The sequence below is a fragment of the Varanus komodoensis genome, unplaced genomic scaffold (assembly GCF_004798865.1).
Source record: "Varanus komodoensis strain SLA01 unplaced genomic scaffold, ASM479886v1 scaffold49, whole genome shotgun sequence".
Classification (NCBI taxonomy): Eukaryota; Metazoa; Chordata; class Lepidosauria; order Squamata; family Varanidae; genus Varanus; species Varanus komodoensis.
In genome coordinates this window covers 607,407-620,979 of record NW_025336072.1, presented here as the reverse complement: position 1 = coordinate 620,979, position 13,573 = coordinate 607,407, and the positions used below count along the sequence as shown (strand labels likewise).

Below are 13,573 nucleotides of genomic sequence, written 5' to 3'. Positions count from 1 at the left end.
ATTAGCAGTGTGAGGAATTGTCTGCCTGAAAGCACCTTAAAGCTCCCTACCACAAGGTACAAGGCAAACAGATACTAGAGAGAAAGATGGGAAGTATCAAGTAAAAACTTACAGAAAAGCAGTAAATCAGGGGCAGGGAATCTTTTTCAACCTGAGAGCCAGTATCCATTGCCTGAATGGTCTCAGTGTCTGCATCTCATCTGTGCATGTGGCCAAAGGAGGAATGGGCAGGCCAAATGTGATCATCACTGATTCTAAGCCTACTCAGAAATAAGCAAGACAAGGATTTTGCATATCTGCTCCAAATTACTGCTTCACTTTCAAATAGTAGCTATATACCAAGCCTCATGTCCATACAGAAGTGAGCAAGAGTAGTATCTATCAGCTCAGAAATAAGCAGAACAAACTTCAAAACCAGAACTCTGCAGGTTTCTACCCAGGTCCTTTTTCAGAGAAAAACAGTATTTTGTCTCCCATTCTCAGAGCACAGAAAGGAAAACCCCTCTGATGAACTGCTCATTGGAGATACCGACTTTTCTGCAGCTGATCAAAGATATAAGATCTTCCCTTGCAAAAGATCTTAAGAGAGGTTAGATAGGTGGACTTTTGTGAGCTAAAGTTCCCTTATCCCTGTGTTAGATGGATGTGCAAATCTTGTAAGCACAAACCTGAGGTTTTTACTGCCACATGCCTCACCAAAGACAGCTGTGTAAGAGTGAACTCTCCAGGTATTCCAATGAAATTAACAGCTCTTAGTTAAGATAAATTTAGCAGTTTAACTAGATTTAACTTTACGAAAATCAGAGAAATGTTTCTGTGAGGCAATTCTAGTACACTGGTCTGTTTTCAAAGTGACTTTGTGATGATTCCAAATTATTTATGCATCACTGTCTTTTGCATGTCTACTCGGTCAAAGTAAGTTCAGTTGAATACATGGGGACTTCATGGGGACTTCCAGAAAAGGCTTTTATTGTGCCTTGGCTCTCAGCTGTTTCACAGACCATTACAGAAGAGAACCAGACAATGTTTTTCTCTGGTAACTTTCCCACAACTTCTGCCATTTTCTATACTAGCTAAAGTCCATTAGGAGAAAATAACAGAATATTCAAATACAACCTAATTGTTAGCACTAGAACCCCTTTGCCTGGAAACACCCTTATTTTCAAGTAAGTGTGTATGTGAGCTTTTAGTCTTTAGCTATTAGCAAAACAAGTTTACTTAAAATATGAATTATATAAATTATTATGTCCATAATACTATATATTACTATATACGTTACTATGCTTTATATTACTGCAGTGTAGGCCTGTAACAGTGACAATGTATTTTACAAAAATAAGGTGGGAGGCAGTTTTCTGAACTCAGAAGCCAGAGATCACCTTTGCTGCTTGTATAGAAAGGACAGTGCTGGATACCCTCCTGTTGGCCACAGTGGGGTTCTGCCCTGGTGTGCCAGCCCAATTATCCATGACAATGGAGTAACAGTAAATATAAAGGTTCACTGCAACTCACAGTCTCAGAGTCTCATTCAAACTTTTCGCATCATTTATATACTTTTCCACACAAAGGATGTCAGAAGCTCTACTCTGGTTGGCTATTATTTGCCGCAGTACAGGTCTTCTTTCTATACCTGCTTGCAACTGTGTCTACCATTTGACATTTGCCAAAGCTCCTACTGTTATCTGTTAAAACTATGTATTTTACTTGGTGTTTTTCATTACCTTAGCCTCACGTATCACTTCGTACATGACCTGCACACTTGATGCTTATAGTTGCCTAGGCCCATCCAGAAATCATCCCATGTCGCCTTCACTCCAAGCTTGAAAACTGAGTAGGATATGGGGCATTCTGGAAGGTGAGAAGCTAAGGAGACTGAAGAAGCCAGAATATGTGTTATCCTGAGCCTCCTCCAGCCTCCTTCTCTTTTGCTCTGAATGTGTTAACTACTGAAAATTGGGAAAGATGGAGGATGCAGAGACAAAGATCCTCTCTGCTGCACCTTACACCCTTCAGTTCCACAGGGCTTAAGAATCTCGGAAGTGTCCAACTTTAGAGCCCTTTGCCATTAAAAAAACTTCTTTCTGATGGAACGATAGGACTGCTGCCTACAGAATTATTGTAAACCTAACTCTTTCTTTTCTACTTTTCTATTAGGTAGGAATTACATGTGTGGATGAATCTTTATAATAAAAAGTTCCATTTCACACTAACTGCTCCTGTGTGCAAATAATATATTTGTATACATAATCAGCACTTCCACTGTTATGATAGTTGTATCTCTAGCCTATTTCAGATTCTAGTAGACAGGAAATAAAAACCTGTCATAATGCCAAATTTGTTCCAGTAGCTCACAGGCTTGCCATTCTCTCAGCTCCCCCTGCTCCATGGGAACAGTAATATTACTGTGCAATCCTAAATCAACACAGCTGACTGGAGTATGCTGGGAATTGTAGGCCTGTTTTTCTGTCGCAACTTGCATAGGATTGCACCTACGAGTTATTTTCTCAGCGCAGGATGCACTTGCTATACATTCAAAAACATTTCAGTCTAAAATAAAGTAACACTTCACGAATGACTTTTGCCTCACACAGGAAGACCTGGTTTTGAAAATGCATGCCTTTGTATCTTTGCTTCTACTTTTCGGAAGTGGGGAGGTGAGAATTCCCCGCTGCCAAATCACTGCAACGATAAAGTCCGAAAACCTACGTGGTTTCCCCGCGTCTAACAAGAGAGACGTCATCAAATTGCAACCCGGGCATCCGGGTTGCTGCGCGACCGAAGAAAACCGTCGTCCTCTCTATGGTGAAACCGATACGTTCCTTCGTCTATGGCAGAGCGCTAGAAGACCGTAAATAAATTATCTCTCTATAATGTTGAAGCTCTAGAGGGGCGGAAATTCCACTTGGAAATAGCGTCCGGCCAGTTACGCGTGCTCTCGAAGCTTCGTTCCGCCTCCAGGAACGCTCCCCATTGTCGCGGTCTTAGTTGGCTGAGCTTAGTCCAGGCCAACAACCGCTTCGTTCCTTAGGCCCGGAGCGGCCCACAATTGCCATGGCGAATAATAACACCCTAAAGGCGACTCCTTGGAGCGAAGAGGGCCTAGCCGGCGGCAGCCGCCAGTTCTCAATCGCTTGCTCTTGGGAGTGCCGCACGGACCTGGCGAGCGTCGTGCGCCTCGTCTCGGAGGGGGAGCTCGATGCCGCCTGGGAGCTTTCGGGACCCGCGCCGACCGGGTAAAGAGGGCACCTTGGCTCGGGGTGGGGAAGAACAGGGATGGGAATGAACACCACGGGGCCGGGGCCTGGATATCCTTGGCAGCGCAGGTGACTGTGGAGGAAGCCACGATGAGGGAATGTACCAAGGGGGCGGTCGCAACGCTCTCGGTTCGGTTGGCAGGTGAAGTCCCCTGTGGCCACCGCGAAGGTGCACTGTCAAAGGGCTGGCCCAGATGCCCCCTTCTGTCCCAGATGCCCCCTTCGGCCTGAGCAAATGCAAATTGAAAACAGCAGTAGAATCTTGTAGGGCCCTTAAAGGGTGACGGTGGTAGGGTCGTATCTACGCTTTAGTCCTACTTAAAGTATGCCCATTGAAATGAATGGGATTGAAGTTAGACTGATACCGGATAGAGTCTTTAGCCTGTTGACCTAAGCACAATTATGGAGTGTTAAGTTCCACTGAGTTCACATAGATGCCAGCAAAATCCCTCTTCTGGAACCCTCTTTGAAAAGAGGTCAGGAGACAGAGTACTCGGAGGAAAGCCTTCTCTGTGGTGGCACCCCAACTATGGAATGTGCTCCCTAGAGAGGTCCACCTGGCGCCGTCATTATATGCTTTTCGGCGCCAGGTCAAGACCTTTTTATTTGACCAATATTTTAACATATAGTAATTTTAATTGTGTTAGATTTATTTAATTTTTAAAATAGATTAGTTTTATGCTCAGTGTGGAACAGTTAACTTATTTTATTGAGGATTGAAATAATGTTGTAAGCCGTCTAGAGACAACAGTGATGGACAGCCTACAAATTTTCTAAATAAATAAATGTAGGACAATGCTGCTTTTGTAGCACAATCTTTTATGGACTTGAGTCCACTTCATAATACAGTATATAATTTAAAAAAGGATGCAGATAAGAGAACCATTTCAGTTCATCACTCTTTAAGATGGTTAATGTCTGTGACTGGAAAAGCCCTTTATTACATTTTAAAATTAGCATTATAGGGACAAAGCCTTACACCTGACAACACTAATTAATATAAAATTAAAATACTTTTCCAGTTCTCACCACTAGCTATCTTGCTACAATGGTGGCACTTTATTTAAAATTATTTTAACGCTGCCTTTAAGGTAGAATGGAAAGGGTTGTTGTTCTCCCATTATTTAAAATATATTGTGGTGAAGTTAATGTGTATATGTATTATCAGAGTATATGACTACAGGACTTTTTATTTAAGTGGTGTTCTGCTATTTTGCTATTTTATTTATATTTTTTATTTTTTTAGCAGAAAAGTGTTTAGTGCTACTTAAAAGATAAGTTAAAAAAGGGTGAGTGAAGTAGCACCGACTGCAAAAGCTATTCTGAACTTTTAAAGCATATTACTCTTTTTTGTTGTTAAAAATTTCTTATGGAATCAAATAGAGAATAGCTTCATAATGTGATTGTTAGTGTTAAGAGCCTTTTGTCTGAAAGTGCCTTTCTGAGGTAAGAAATAGGATGAAACAGCACTAAGTAAGCACAGAAGGCTCATAAATGTATGATGAAATGTATGTTACCATGCCACAGCAATTCCAGAATAAATGCCTTGCCTAGAAGAAGCAATTTCTGGTGCCCAGAAATTTTGATTTGGCTTCAAAGGCTACCCAATTTTTTTTGGCCCTCTGCTTTAGGGAGTCACTTCCAAAGGTGTAATCTGTGTAACTGATTCAAGCCCCTTGTTTTCATAAGGTTAGGGTTTCCATAGTTCAAGTTCTCAGGCATTTTCATTCTGAAGACCCTGATTGTAGGACTGGCTGTCTTAAGTTGCATATAAACATGAACATACAGCAGTAATAGTCTTCATCACAACAATGCAGTGCTCCCATAGTATTCTATCAAATAACAAACTTTTCTTGTACAAGAAGCAACTAAGGGACAGATCCAGTTCTATGAAATATATCACCATTTCCAGTTTGTACATCTCAGTTTTAATGTGTAAAATTGAGTTTTGATGTATACCTCCATCCTGTGTGTACAGCTATAAATTTACTTTCTAATGTGAACCTATAGTCAGATTGGGATGGACAGATTCAGATTCAGACTTTCAATTAACATTTGAAAGGTAGATAATTTAAAACTGTAAATTGTGGGTTAAACATTTTCAGATTGTTTTTGTATACAATCTATTTGTTATGAATTTGATTTAAAAGTTTACCATCCAGGAATTACTAGTTCACTATCTAGGAATTATTTGTGCTTTACAGTGTATAATATAAGTTGACCTTTCCCCACACAGCTCATCTAGTGAGAGTGTTGTGCTTCTTGAAGGACAGTTAAACAATGACGGTATCCCTCCATGTTTACTGTACTTGCACTGTGATCCTCATGGGTCTGAAGAAATTGTTGGGCTTGGCATTTTGAGTGAGGCACGGAACATGGAAGTCTACATAGGAGAAGAGTACTATGCAACTGGGAGGGGAGAGAAAGTCATTACTTTTGAATATGGCAGGTCAGTAGTTTGTCTTTTTACATTGTTCAATCAGTCTACCCACTGCTGATTAGATATTCAGCCTTGTAAATAAGTCTCCAAATATTACTAGCTCACAATATTACTAGGTACACTAATAGCCTAGGGAAAAAAAGAGCCATGTACATCTATTTTATTCAGATTTTCCTTTCTGATCAAATGGAGTTAGTTTCTGGCTTGTATACTCCATTTTCTGGGGTATACAAGCTTGGCATATTTACTTCTAAGGTGAGGAAAGATCACTTTTAAGGTCGTTTCAAGTAAGTTTTTAAAGATTCAAAGGAGCAGTGCCAAGTTCAAGAAATTATATTTATTTACTTATTATTCTTCTATATTACCCAGTAGCTGAAGCAGTGTAAGTATAAGAAGTATCTTACTTTTGAAATGTAATGAGGGAGCTGCCATTAATTAAAAAAAAAAAACCTGCTGGTGAAAGGGAAAGGTTGGATATTGACTGAAGTACTGTTAACAAGCAATTTAAACCTCAAAGGAGTAAAGGAGAATATGAGGATCAAATATTGTGGAGGTGGACTTGTGCAAAATTTGAGCATTGTATTCATAAGGGCTCATAAAATTAATTTCATTTGGTAAGCTGATGCCCTAAATAGCCATCAAGCTGTGAACCTATTGCAGAAAGCTACTGATACAGAGATCGAGGTAATGAGGAGTTCTTTTGCAAAGCTGGCTGAGATATATGCAGGAGTCAGTAGGAGAAATAAGCGGGAATTAGTGGAAAAACAAGCATGTCGTCTGTTAAGAGAATAACCAAATCATGGTGACTTATGCACAGCGTGACTGAATATGACACGTGAACCTGCCCATTGCCAGAAATACAGTATAGAACAATATGGCAGAATTTTCTGAGACTGTACAGAAATGGATCTTAAATGCAACAAAACAAATAAAGGGTTACATAGTTAATACAGTAGATAGACTGCACCTGGTTCACGTGTAACAACAGTCATGAATTGTATGGGTTGTGTGGGAGCAAGTGTGCTGCCTCCTGCTTGTTTGTGGCTTCCACATTGCATCCAATTTCTGAACAGGGTTCAGTTGTTTGATGCAACATCCAAACCTAGAACTCTGGGTTTTTGAGGAGCAAATAACCTAGAGTTTAAGCCATGGTTTGTTGTTGGGTTTGTTGTTGCTTGTTCACTCCTACACATCTGCAACAATTCATGGGTTAAACAGCCAATGAATTTCCATTACCTGGAAACCAGGTCAACTTACCCTGCTAACAGGTGAGTTTCCCGAGTTCATACAGGGAACATATTGGGACAGAGCTGTTGCTATACCTTGATGACTGATTCCCCTGGTCTAGAGGCAATTGAAGTAAACTTCTGGTCAAATTCATTAGTTTCTTCCAATTTTGATTGACTAAAAATTGTTTTGAATATTGTTTATGCAACTGTTTCCAATATACATAACATGAATTTGAGTTGAATTTCAACATTTTAAGCAAAGGATGAGATCCAAAATGATGTGTGCACACTGGGGCATTCCTCATCATCTCACTGTCGTTGTTAGTGGCCTCCTTGCCCTAGAATTATCTTCTGGAGCAGGATTCAACATGGCGCGAGGGAAGCCACTGGAATGGGAAATGGGCAACAACCACCCTACGCATCCATGGAAGTACTTTTCACATGCAAAGGGTTATCTGGATTTGTGATCTAGGTACATATTATTTTTTTATGATACTTAAATCTCATCTCACCTAATGCAGACTATTGAAAAACTGGGAAGCATATGTCAATGTTGCATTTACTGGGTAATAGACAAGTGCCATGAAAGCTAGATCAGTGGACTTACCAGTGTTAAATTTATGTAATGATGGTATATACAATTTTCACCGCTTATTCATTCTGTTTTTCCAGCAAAAAAGACAAAGTTACTTTGTACAAAAAGTATCTTGGATTGGAGTGTTCTACAGCCTCTTGTAAAATTAAGGTAGGAAGTTAAATATTTTTAATTTCATTTTTTGATGATGAAAGGATGATAAATAAAAGAAAAACCCCCAGAGTGCCTTGCTTTGTGTTCAGGTATGAATGCTGGAGAACATCAAAAAAGGAAATGTAACAAGAAGATGTATTTTGCAATAGATAGAATAAATCTGCAGATAGAATAAATGGTGTGTGTGTGTGTATCTAAAAGACAGTATTTTAAATAATTTGTTTTGCAAAGTAGTGGACTTAGGCATAAAAATCTGCATAATTGTCAAGTTTCTAAGGGAGTATCCCTTCCTCCTTGCGGACATACATTACAGCTACATTTCTTTACTCCCGAAGAAAGTATGCGTAAATGCTAGGCATGCAAGGTTGCATGTGTTTACTGCTCTCTCACATTTATTCTGCAGCCTCACCTTGACTATAGAGCCCCCATCTTTGGGTTCTGAGACCAGATAGCTGGTCTGGAGAGAGACTGTGGGCAGATAGTTTCAGCAATCCCATTATTTAGCAGGCACAGGTTTGGAGAGCTGTGTCTGCTAATGTAATGTGTATGTCCATTTTGTCCACAGAATATGCTTGGAAAACCAGACTAGGACTACATTGGCAGTTATTAAAGTGATACATCCAGTATTATTATTTGTTGATCAAATACATTTCTTGGCTAAATGTCAAAGCTGCAATCTTTCCAAGGCCATTTTTGTCAAACAATTTTTATATAGCAGGGCCTACTCCTGATTTTGTGTCCTTTTCTCTTTTCCCTCTTTTTTTCTTTTTTCTCTCTTTCTCCCCACCCACTTCCCAATCTCATTTCCATACCAAAAAGTAGTGTGAGTCATGAGACATGGAAATGAGAGAGGAATATTAGTTTCATGCTGTTCATGGAGGGCAGGCTGTGAGGAAGAATTGGAACTCCTGCAGTGCTTCTTTTCCTCATTGATATATACATAAGGAAGAAAATTGAGAGTACCCAGCTAGGTCAGGAGAGTTCTGCAGCAATTGCCTTGCTGTCTGTGTGAACAGCAGAAAGGATCCACTGTTTAGAAGCACTAACTCTGCTCTGCTGCCTGCTGAAAGCAGGAACCAATGCTAAATTGTGATGTTTGGCTGCACTCAGTCATCACCCTAAACCAAGTTTTAGTGCAGCTTGCACAAGTGGGCATGAGCCATAGTGCGTCTCAAACTCATATGCGCCTTCTCCCTCTGCCCCACCACACTTCCAGGGGAAGAAATTCAGAAGTCTTTGTTTCTGCTTTTGCTTAACTGGGTTTATCATGTCATCTGAACTGACAGACTTCATTTAGGATTAACTGTGATTAATTTCAAACAAGCTACCCCAAACCATCATTACGGAAGCTGATTTGCTTAAAGTAATCATAGTTGAAGGTAACTACTGTTCCAGATTGAGACAGCATGGTAATCTGTGCCTACTTTCAGTCTTCTTGCAGTTACGTAGGAGGAGAGTGAAGGGGTGCATGAACCCATTGTGGCTTATCCCTAGTTGGTCATGTCACATTAAATTAAGGCTTAACTGACATATAATTGCGGCCAGCTCCATAATAATCATCTTTCCTATACAAGTTTCCTACTTAGAATCTATTTCATTGTGTTAAAGTAATTAACAAATTAATATTACTCAATTATCCTTTTCCCACTAGCTACTGTCGCTCAGTGAAAAACAGAGGGTATTGATCAGTAAAATCATAGTACATGTCAAATCAGTTTGTACAAAATCTAAGCCAGTCTTCACTGAACTAGGATCCGGAATAGACCTAGACAAAGTACAAACCATAATGGAATCTGTGGGATCCAAATTATCACCTGGGGCACAACAGCTCCTGGATATGGTTCGTTTTCAGCAGAAGGTAAGTTATTGTTTATAAAATCTTATATATCTTTTGTGCTGGTGTATGACATTTTTCAGCTTAAGGAACAAATTCCATTTCAGAAAAGCTCTCAAGGCCATACGAGAGATCAAAGCCAAACATGTAAGCATGTCTCTGGGCATGCTTCTGGTTAAAGCTCTTACCACCAAGTACAAATAGTTAGCAAAGGAACTCCAACCTTGTAGAATGGAGGAATATTTCAGAAAACCCAGGAAACTACCACAAGTTTAGTTGTTAGGGGAAAGGTAGTAGGGCCAGAGGAGGTGATGTCATAACTCCAGAGGACTGGATTTGACCCTACACCTCTTGCAGTACTGGTGAAAGGAAGGGCTATATATTGTGAGATCTGTGCTTGGGATTTCTCTGTGCTGAGCCCATGCTGACAAATTGTATGCATCCATGCAGTGGAATTCCAGCCAGGGTGGGCATACACACCCAGTATCTAGAGTGAGAGCAAGTTTGGTCTCCTCTCAAATGTCAGCCAGATTTCTCCAATTTACTTTTATGGCTGCAGTTGACAGCTTAGGCAGCTCCAATCTGTATAACTTGTCTTTTCATACTCAAATGCAATCAAGAGATACATACTGTAAAAGACCTCTAAGATCCTGGAGCAGGTAGGTAATGGGGAAAATAACAGTGGAAACACAATATATTCTCCTCTACCCTAGTTATTACCTCTTCCTTTGTCTTGGACAATATTTAGGGCAAGTTTCTTCTTTGCTACATTTACTTGACTCCCTTAGAGGCTTCTAATATGGTTGGTTGTTTCCTAGCCAACAAATTTTGACAATTACAATGTTGAAAATAAAAGCAGATTCAATAAAACCTGCATTCCTCTGAACAGTAATAGGTAGCCTGGAGCCACTAGGTAAAGTGTGTTAGAGTTCAGTAGGATGTGGATAAGCAAACAGAGCATTCCACTAGTGGTCTGATAGGGTTCTTGGTACCAACCCCAAGTTGCCAGCTCAGGAGATGCTGATTAACTGTTGGGCCTTCATCTAATTGCTCACTTCAGCTTCATGTAGTGTCCTTACATTTTATTTCTGTTAGAATGGACTTCCTTTTGGAGGCAAGTTACAAAATATATTTGGAAAAAATGGATTTGTACCTGCAAAGAACCATAGTATCGATGGATTGGAGAAGTTACCTGTTCTGGGGAGATTAGATCACTTGTCCAATGGACCCTCTTTTCTGAAGGCTAATTCAGCAGCTGGAACAGTTATAGAAGATTTAAAGTTGCACACAAAAATGAACAAGCATGCTTCTAGTATGGAGAATATGTTTGTGCCTCCAGGCCTTCAAACTCCACAATCTTTTGCTGTAGTTCCTCAAAGTAATGCCAAAGGATTGGCATCATCTTTTTTACAAGACCAAGGAAAAGAAAACCCAAGTATGCCCAATTCCACACTTCTGCTTCCACTTCTTCAAACTGTATGTGGTCAAGTAAACCATCTACGAATAGATGAAAGGAGTAAACAATATGAGAGCAATTCCGGATCTGAGGACAGGGGAATTCAATCTATTAGGTGAGTTCTGGCTGTATAATCTTATAATGTTCTTTAGCATGACAACGGTTTTCCTGATCTGGTCTCACCAGGCAGTTGGATTAGCTAACTAAGAAGAGGAAATCCTCTGTTCCTTTTTACAATTGAATTTTGTTCAACTTTTGGATGTGCTGAAACCAAGGCCACCAATTTAAATGGCTTTACAAGGAAATTTGAATTCCTGGAGAAGAAGGCTAGCCCTGCTGGATGGGTGCTGTCTCTATTATCAGAGGCAGCTTGCCTGTGTGCACCAATTGCTGAGATGCTTGGCAGGTGGAGGTTGAACTTTTGTACCCATCCTGATTGAGGGATCTTGTGGGCAGCTAGTTTGCCACCCTATGAACAGAGTGCTGAACCGGATGGACCATTGATCGGATCCAGCAAGGGTTTTCTTATGTTCCTCAGTTCAGAGACTCACAGGAATCATTCCAGTAAATTAATGTCTGTTTGGTGGCAAGAACTCTAGGAAAGACTACTCCTTTGAGTATAAGCCTGTACTTAAAGGACAGTGAAGAGGAGGTTGTTCTTGATAATCTAAGGATTAGACTATTTTATACCTGTTTTTATTGAAGATGAAAGCACACCACTATGCAAGCTTCCTTACTTTCCATTTTAAAGTTGAAATATTTATATGAGTCTTGACTACTTTCCCTTATTTATACTTTCACCGTTATCCCAACTATCCATTCTGCTGTGTTGATATAACACTGGCATGAAATTATGGTGAATAAGGCTACTGATGTGTACTAGTTATTATCACTATATGCTACCGCTATTATGAAAGGTAGTATGCCTCTGAATAACAGCTTCTGGGGAACTCTAGCAGCAAGTGCTATTGTAGTTATGTCCTGTTTGTGGGCTTCTCAGAGGCATTAGGTTGGTCACTGTGGAAACAGGATGCTGGGCTAGCTAAACCTTTGACCTGATCTAGCACACCTTATCTTAAATTCTTGGGCTTCAGTCCCCAGTGTAAGCTCATGAAATAAGTGCTTAATTGAGGTGGAGGCTGGGAAAATAAATAGCTGTGATTTCTTACTAGCAGTACTGGACATTGTTAGGTTGTTCACTCATACTTCTTAAATGTACTGATTCTTCTATGCTGAAGCTTCTACTAAGGCATTTTTAAAATTCATGTTAATTAAAGTGCACAATTATATTTTTGCCAGCTTATTTTTTGTGTGTGTTTCCTGCAGTGTGGAACAACAGCCTGTTTGCCTGTACTTGGAAAAGCTCATCTCCAAAAACATGGAACTGATGGAAAAGAGATTAATGGAGAATATTGATCTGCGTATACAGAAACTTCAGGAATATATAGATAATAGAACTGCTGAAATAATGGATTTGGTTTTGAAATCCAACAATGATTTACAAGAACATAATTCTCTGAGAGAAAAACTCAAAGGGGAAAGGGTAGACAGTCATTGAAAAGTAGAAAAGCTCAACTTTTGTGTTTCTCAAGAACAAGTATTTATTTTACAGGCTTTTGAAAACTGTATGCTGAAAGGCTTGAAAATATTTAAACCCTCAGAAATTATACTTGTTACTGTAATTTCCCCAGTATTATACACTAACATTAGTGTCTTTATATCTGTAACTTGCAAAAATACCAAACCAATATTTTTTACAGTTCAGGTAATTTTTACATACACATATTTATTCATAAATGTCTTCGAAGGTCTTACTTTTTTGGATGTTTATGCCAGATTTAATTATGGAGAAGTGTTCTAAATAAAGCAATTTGCAGCATTATTAATAGCTGGCTAGTACCTTATGCTTTAATGCAGTGTTAACATAGCAGAAGAATTAAATCCTATCCTCGTGTGTGGGTGGGGAGGGTGGGTGGGGATTCTTATCTAAAGACTCCTGGCATTATCCAATTGTGTATTTGTACTACTGTCAACACTCTCTCACAAGCATGGGTCCTTGCCAATTCGGTTGCAGAAATGGGACTCAGTTCTTCTGCAAGGGGAATTCAGCACTTCCTGAGGGAAGCCCTGAACAAACAAAAACACTGGTTGTTGGAGTGCCTTTATATGAGCTCTGCCAACCTGTGTCCTCTCAGAAATGAGCATTTCACATCATTTCCCATTTATTACTACATTTATATCCTGTCATTACTTCCTATTGCAAAGAACCCAAGTCAGCTTACATGGTCCTCTTCATTTTTGCCATTTTATGTTTTCAACAGCCCTGTGAGGTAGATTAGTCTGAGAATCACCAACTGGCCCAAAGTCAGCCAGTGAGTTTTATGGCTGAGTGGGGACTAGAACCCAGATTTCGAGAATTCCAATCCAACCATTGAGAGTACTCATATACGATGTAATTTTATTTATTTTATTTTATTTATTTATTAAAACATTTTTATGCCGCCCCAACATTTTATGTTGAAAAGAGAGCATTCACAAGAACATGCACACACATATGGAGGTTCAAAATGCTTTTGTAGTACTTTTGAATTGATTAGCTTTAGCAGTATTCT

At 39.7% G+C, this 13,573-nt stretch overlaps 1 protein-coding gene across 1 annotated transcript; it reads left to right on the top strand.

Moving 5' to 3' along the window:
- The first annotated feature begins 2,951 nt into the window (after positions 1-2,951).
- On the top strand, positions 2,952-12,886 carry CUNH10orf88 (chromosome unknown C10orf88 homolog). The gene is made up of 6 exons (XM_044445716.1): positions 2,952-3,233; positions 5,491-5,703; positions 7,596-7,668; positions 9,323-9,529; positions 10,601-11,076; positions 12,288-12,886. Exons 1-6 carry the CDS (start codon positions 3,052-3,054, stop codon positions 12,517-12,519), a joined length of 1,383 nt encoding a protein of 460 aa, XP_044301651.1. The 5' UTR covers positions 2,952-3,051; the 3' UTR covers positions 12,520-12,886.
- The last annotated feature ends 687 nt before the right edge of the window (positions 12,887-13,573 follow it).

Coding starts and splice junctions, on each gene's coding strand:
- CUNH10orf88 (XM_044445716.1), top strand. CDS start 3,052: ATGGCGAATAATAACACCCTAAAGGCGACTCCTTGGAGCGAAGAGGGC. Junction 5,704..7,595: donor ATTACTTTTGAATATGGCAG/GTCAGTAGTTTG, acceptor CTGTTTTTCCAG/CAAAAAAGACAAAGTTACTT. Junction 11,077..12,287: donor AGGGGAATTCAATCTATTAG/GTGAGTTCTGGC, acceptor TGTTTCCTGCAG/TGTGGAACAACAGCCTGTTT.